The following is a 6,214-nucleotide window of genomic DNA, read 5'->3' on the forward strand; positions in this document are numbered from 1 at the left end:
GTCTATGATGTCATAGGACCCTTGTCTGGATCAGACTGGTTGTAATTGGTGTTTAGCGCTGCAGATGTATTGATCCTTTGAAATGACAGAATAGGGGTCCTGGGTGTCACATGAAAGGCTCGGTGTTTGTGGCCTCCATGGTGCAGGTGGTGTCGCGGGTTATACAGATCCCTTCTTCTCAGTTTACTCCCCAAGCACAGGAATGTGCAGCCATCTTGTAATGAGTGACAGGTCATCGCTCCAGAAGCCCCGGGAGGGGGGGAGGGGGATCACCCTGGAAACGTTCTCCAATCATCAATTAATCTGAATGAAGCTAAACTGACCTCACAAAGCAAAGAGGACCCATCCAAGCAATGCTCCTCTCCTCACTCCTCACTGGTGACCACTAGGCAACGTACAACTTTCATAGGCGGAAATAACAAGAGAGCAAATTCAGCAATGATTGACCACCATATTGTGCCTTCCCTTCAGTCTTCTATCTGACCTCCGTCCTTCCCTTCAGTCTTCTATCTGACCTCCGTCCTCCCCTTCAGTCTTCTATTTGACCTCCGTCCTTCCCTTCAGTCTTCTATCTGACCTCCGTCCTTCCCTTCAGTCTTCTATCTGACCTCCGTCCTTCCCTCCAGCCTTCTATCTGACCTCCATCCTCCCCTTCAGTCTTGCACAGTGGTCCCGGCTCCTCCCCTCTTCCTCTGATGTCACTGCACACTGGGAGCTTCTCACAATGCGCATTAGAAGTTGCAGCAAGTCAGATAGAGCTCCGCCGCATTTCCTAGATCGAGGGCATCCAGTGTCATCTAGTACTTTCCTTCCTGGCCTCACCGTCCCTGGCCCCGCCCCTTTCATCCATTGGATTCCAGTTCTTTCAATCATGGAGGCTCATCATCACATGTGGGTGTTACCTAGGGTGGTCTGCATGCAAATTAAGCCTACTAGGAACATCCAATCATCGAGGCTTTTGATATTTGCATAATTCCTCCCATGATCCAGCCCACTGCTTGCATCAGGACTGAGGGACCTGAAAGAAGTACTGAGGCAGGGTGCTGTGATGTTTTCAGGTCTGCCAGTGCACTCATCCCTTAAAGGAGAACTATGGGGTCAGTGTTTTTCCCCATAGTTCTCCTTAGGGTAACGGGAGGACACAAACTAGCGTCCTCCCGTCACCCTAGGCTCAGTATATAGGGAGCTACAGCTCGCGGTATACTGAGACGCCGCAGCGGATCCCGACATCGATGTCGAGATCCGCCCAGCTGCGTGAGTGACAGCGGGCTCTGCCTATCTATCATCCTGGACAAATGTTTGTCCTTCTTCCTATGCAAAGCACATCTCTTCCTAATCCACCCCGACAAAAAAGAATCTTTTCAGATGACTTTTGTTCTCTGCAATGGAATGAAGAACGGAATGTTAGTTTTGTAGGTGGACCCGGCTGCAGAATGTGACGGAGCCCCGAAACGCTATGCGAAAGCACTAGAAACATAGGAGCCAAAAATAAAGTTACCCCACACTGGGATGAGGTTCGGAGTTGCTGTGACATTGAGTTTGGGGCAAATCCTGTCGCCTTGTCCAATTTTTTTAAAATAATAAGCTCCCAAGTCAGAGGGTGCTCTTCCTCCTTCCTCCAATGCAGTTCCACGGAACACCGGCGCCGAACCCAAGCTTCCACCAAACCTTCATCATAGACAGAAGAAAAAGTGTTTGCACGCGGTTCTGCATCCAGTTAAAATCATTAGCCCGGTTGACGCGTTTTAGCCAAAAGAGAAGTATGAGGTCAGTGTTTTTCCCCATAGTTCTCTCAAGGGTCACGGGAGGAAATATACTCACCTCCTCCTGTGACCCAAAGCTCAGTATATAGCGAGCTATTGCCCGCGGTATACACGCCGCAGCCGGGATGGATCCCGACAATGCTGTCGAGATTCACCCAGCTGCGTGAGTGACAGCTGGCTCTGCCTATCGAGAGGCAGAGCCAGCTGTACCCGCCCCCTCCCCCGTCCATTCTGCCAGTCAGCGCTGGAGGATCGGAGCGGGAAATCCCTGCAGGAAGCCGTGAGTGACAGTCACGGCTCTCTGCAGGGATAGATCGAGAGGTGAGCGAACGCCGGTATGTGTTCGCTCACTTCCCGATCTACTGAGCCGACCTGTGACAGTCTCATTGTCACAGGTCGGCTCGAACTATGAGATGACTGAAAAGCCCCTCCACCTCATAATCATAGACATACCCATTTTTTTTAACATAGGAATATTTTACTGGCCTTTAAATCATGATCAGCAGGTTTAGAGGGGCCACTGAGGGGGCTTTTGGATAAGATACCCCCTTCTTTATAAAGGGGGGCACAGAGCAGCCACAGTGTCAGTGTATCGGGAAGGATAGGGATAGATGGGGGTCATTCAGCAAACCGTGATTCACCTCTATAAACCCCGCTAAATGGTCCTTCTTCTGGCCTACATGGCCAGACGTATGTGGACACCTGACCATCACACCGACCTATGTATCCAAAACTGGGAGGATACCCGACTGTCACACAGAACTATATGGCGGAACGTATAAGGACCTCCCCTCCAAATCATTGAGTTCAGGTGTCTCCAGTGAAGGTTCTGGTAATACTCCATCATACAAAGATATTGTAGACAATTGGGCTCTTCCAGCCTTGCGGTAACAATTTGGTGAAGACCCTTTTCTGTTCCCCCCCCATGACGGTCCCCTGTGTACAAAGCCAGCTCCTTAAAGACATGGTGTGACCAGTGTGGTGGAGGAACTCGAGTGTCCTGACCTCAACCCTACTGGACACCTTTGGGATGACTTGGAACACCGACTGTGACGACCAATTTGGGGTGGAGGAACTTGGGGGGCCTCCACAAAGCCCTGACCTCAACCCTACTGGAGACCTTTGGAGTGTATTGGACCCCCTATTATCAGTCAGATCTTCTCATCCAACATCAGCACATGACCTCACAAATGGGACAAATGACCACAGACACCCCCCCAAGAGGGACAGTCCCGGAAGAGCGGAGGATGTGATGGCCGTGAGGTGCGGACGGACTCCGTACTAATGCCCCTGATTTTGGGATGGGGTGACCTATGACCTCACACACACAGGTGATGGTAGAGGAGAGGAGCTCACAGCTCGTTGCCATGTGATGTCACCTGAAGAACTCCAACTTACCCATTTCCCGAGCAAATCTCTTCTTTCTTCAAACACCTATGTAAATAGAAAGGTTCACACGGTAAATCTCACATTGTTCATGCGGACCAATCAGCTCGCTCAGAAATGTGGAATGAACCGAACTAGAGACTTAAACCTGACCTCCGGGCACACAGCTAAATACACAGATTAAGCGCAAAGCTGTTTTACCTGCTAAAGAATCTGCATTTCGGTCCATCCAGTCCTGAAATGTACGCAGCTCTGCCACACAGCACAGCCCTGTCTGGCAGGGTAGGAGACTTGATTTCCCCCCTAGTGCAGTTAAATAACACTTGCAGGTCTTGTCCCTCCCCCAGCCTGTGACTGGACAGTGAAAGGAGAAGCAGCAGACTGATGAGCTCATCGTTCTGTCGCTCTGATCCCTCCTTGCATTGTAGCACACCTGACTGGATGCGTATGCTGCTTCCCTCTCTTCCAGTCTGAGCTCTGCGGTACAGCAATGGACTCTAAAATTCAAGTACCCCTCATAATGGGCACAGCGGGTGTACAGACCCGGGAACTCAGCACAGGGATGGTGGGGGCCCCTCATAATGGGCACAGCGGGTGTACAGACCTGGGAACTCAGCACAGGGATGGTGGGAGCTCCTCATAATGGGCAGAGCGGGTGTACAGACCCGGGAACTCAGCACAGGGATGGTGGGGGCCCCTCATAATGGGCACAGCGGGTGTACAGACCTGGGAACTCAGCACAGGGATGGTGGGAGCTCCTCATAATGGGCAGAGCGGGTGTACAGACCCGGGAACTCAGCACAGGGATGGTGGGGGCCCCTCATAATGGGCACAGCGGGTGTACAGACCTGGGAACTCAGCACAGGGATGGTGGGAGCTCCTCATAATGGGCAGAGCGGGTGTACAGACCCGGGAACTCAGCACAGGGATGGTGGGGGCCCCTCATAATGGGCACAGCGGGTGTACAGACCTGGGAACTCAGCACAGGGATGGTGGGAGCTCCTCATAATGGGCAGAGCGGGTGTACAGACCCGGGAACTCAGCACAGGGATGGTGGGGGCCCCTCATAATGGGCACAGCGGGTGTACAGACCTGGGAACTCAGCACAGGGATGGTGGGAGCTCCTCATAATGGGCAGAGCGGGTGTACAGACCCGGGAACTCAGCACAGGGATGGTGGGGGCCCCTCATAATGGGCACAGCGGGTGTACAGACCTGGGAACTCAGCACAGGGATGGTGGGAGCTCCTCATAATGGGCAGAGCGGGTGTACAGACCCGGGAACTCAGCACAGGGATGGTGGGGGCCCCTCATAATGGGCACAGCGGGTGTACAGACCTGGGAACTCAGCACAGGGATGGTGGGAGCTCCTCATAATGGGCAGAGCGGGTGTACAGACCCGGGAACTCAGCACAGGGATGGTGGGGGCCCCTCATAATGGGCACAGCGGGTGTACAGACCTGGGAACTCAGCACAGGGATGGTGGGAGCTCCTCATAATGGGCAGAGCGGGTGTACAGACCCGGGAACTCAGCACAGGGATGGTGGGGGCCCCTCATAATGGGCACAGCGGGTGTACAGACCTGGGAACTCAGCACAGGGATGGTGGGAGCTCCTCATAATGGGCAGAGCGGGTGTACAGACCCGGGAACTCAGCACAGGGATGGTGGGGGCCCCTCATAATGGGCACAGCGGGTGTACAGACCTGGGAACTCAGCACAGGGATGGTGGGAGCTCCTCATAATGGGCAGAGCGGGTGTACAGACCCGGGAACTCAGCACAGGGATGGTGGGGGCCCCTCATAATGGGCACAGCGGGTGTACAGACCTGGGAACTCAGCACAGGGATGGTGGGAGCTCCTCATAATGGGCAGAGCGGGTGTACAGACCCGGGAACTCAGCACAGGGATGGTGGGGGCCCCTCATAATGGGCACAGCGGGTGTACAGACCTGGGAACTCAGCACAGGGATGGTGGGAGCTCCTCATAATGGGCAGAGCGGGTGTACAGACCCGGGAACTCAGCACAGGGATGGTGGGGGCCCCTCATAATGGGCACAGCGGGTGTACAGACCTGGGAACTCAGCACAGGGATGGTGGGAGCTCCTCATAATGGGCAGAGCGGGTGTACAGACCCGGGAACTCAGCACAGGGATGGTGGGGGCCCCTCATAATGGGCACAGCGGGTGTACAGACCTGGGAACTCAGCACAGGGATGGTGGGAGCTCCTCATAATGGGCAGAGCGGGTGTACAGACCCGGGAACTCAGCACAGGGATGGTGGGGGCCCCTCATAATGGGCACAGCGGGTGTACAGACCTGGGAACTCAGCACAGGGATGGTGGGAGCTCCTCATAATGGGCAGAGCGGGTGTACAGACCCGGGAACTCAGCACAGGGATGGTGGGAGCCCCTCATAATGGGCACAGCGGGTGTACAGACACGGTTCCCGCCTTCCCTGCGCTGTGATCTCACTATTAGAGTCTCTGACAGACAGAAGGAACTGATTGGTGATCTGACTCTCCCGCGTCTACCAATCATTGGTGTCAGTTTTGGGCGGATTGATCCTTTAAAGAGAACCTGTCATAGATTAGGGCGCCGCCCCCACACTTCCTCTCTATCTCCAGGGATCACATACACGCGGCTCCATCACCTTGTCATTCATGAGTGGATTGTTCAGCGGCGTCCAGGTGCTCATTTTGGTTTGGAGTTTCGCCCCCTCTGCGCTTTTGGGCGGAGCGAACGCCATTTCCCCCCCGAATTCTGAAAAAAAAGAAAAACAAGAAGCGTCGCCGCGTTATTGGTGGAGCCGCCGACGCGTATTTGCTCAGTGAACTCGCGCGTGCCGACTCGGCATTTACACAAAGTTTCGTTCACACAAAAATGGAATTAGATTTTTTTTTTCTCTGGTCACCGCTGACTGCGTTTCAGGCTCGTCTGACCTGCGATCCGCGTTGCGGTCATTCGTCACCGCTGACATGTTTGGACAAATTGTGACACGCGAGGCTCATAGATTCACTCAGCCAATGTTTGGGGAAAATTTAAACATTTGTATATGTTTTGGGAGAGGAGC

General features: G+C 53.9%; 1 protein-coding gene across 1 annotated transcript in view; it reads right to left on the bottom strand.

Annotated features, from left to right (window-relative positions):
* Positions 1 to 6,214, bottom strand: part of FBXO16 (F-box protein 16) — a 30,958-nt gene that overhangs the window by 18,485 nt on the left and 6,259 nt on the right. Inside the window, 2 exon segments of the mRNA XM_018566366.1 lie at positions 3,162 to 3,197; positions 5,795 to 5,904. Of these exon segments, the coding sequence (XP_018421868.1) occupies positions 3,162 to 3,197; positions 5,795 to 5,890 (132 nt within the window). The 5' untranslated portion in view covers positions 5,891 to 5,904.

Source organism: Nanorana parkeri, unplaced genomic scaffold (assembly GCF_000935625.1).
Source record: "Nanorana parkeri isolate BGI_ZX_2015 unplaced genomic scaffold, ASM93562v1 scaffold942, whole genome shotgun sequence".
Taxonomy (NCBI): domain Eukaryota; kingdom Metazoa; phylum Chordata; class Amphibia; order Anura; family Dicroglossidae; genus Nanorana; species Nanorana parkeri.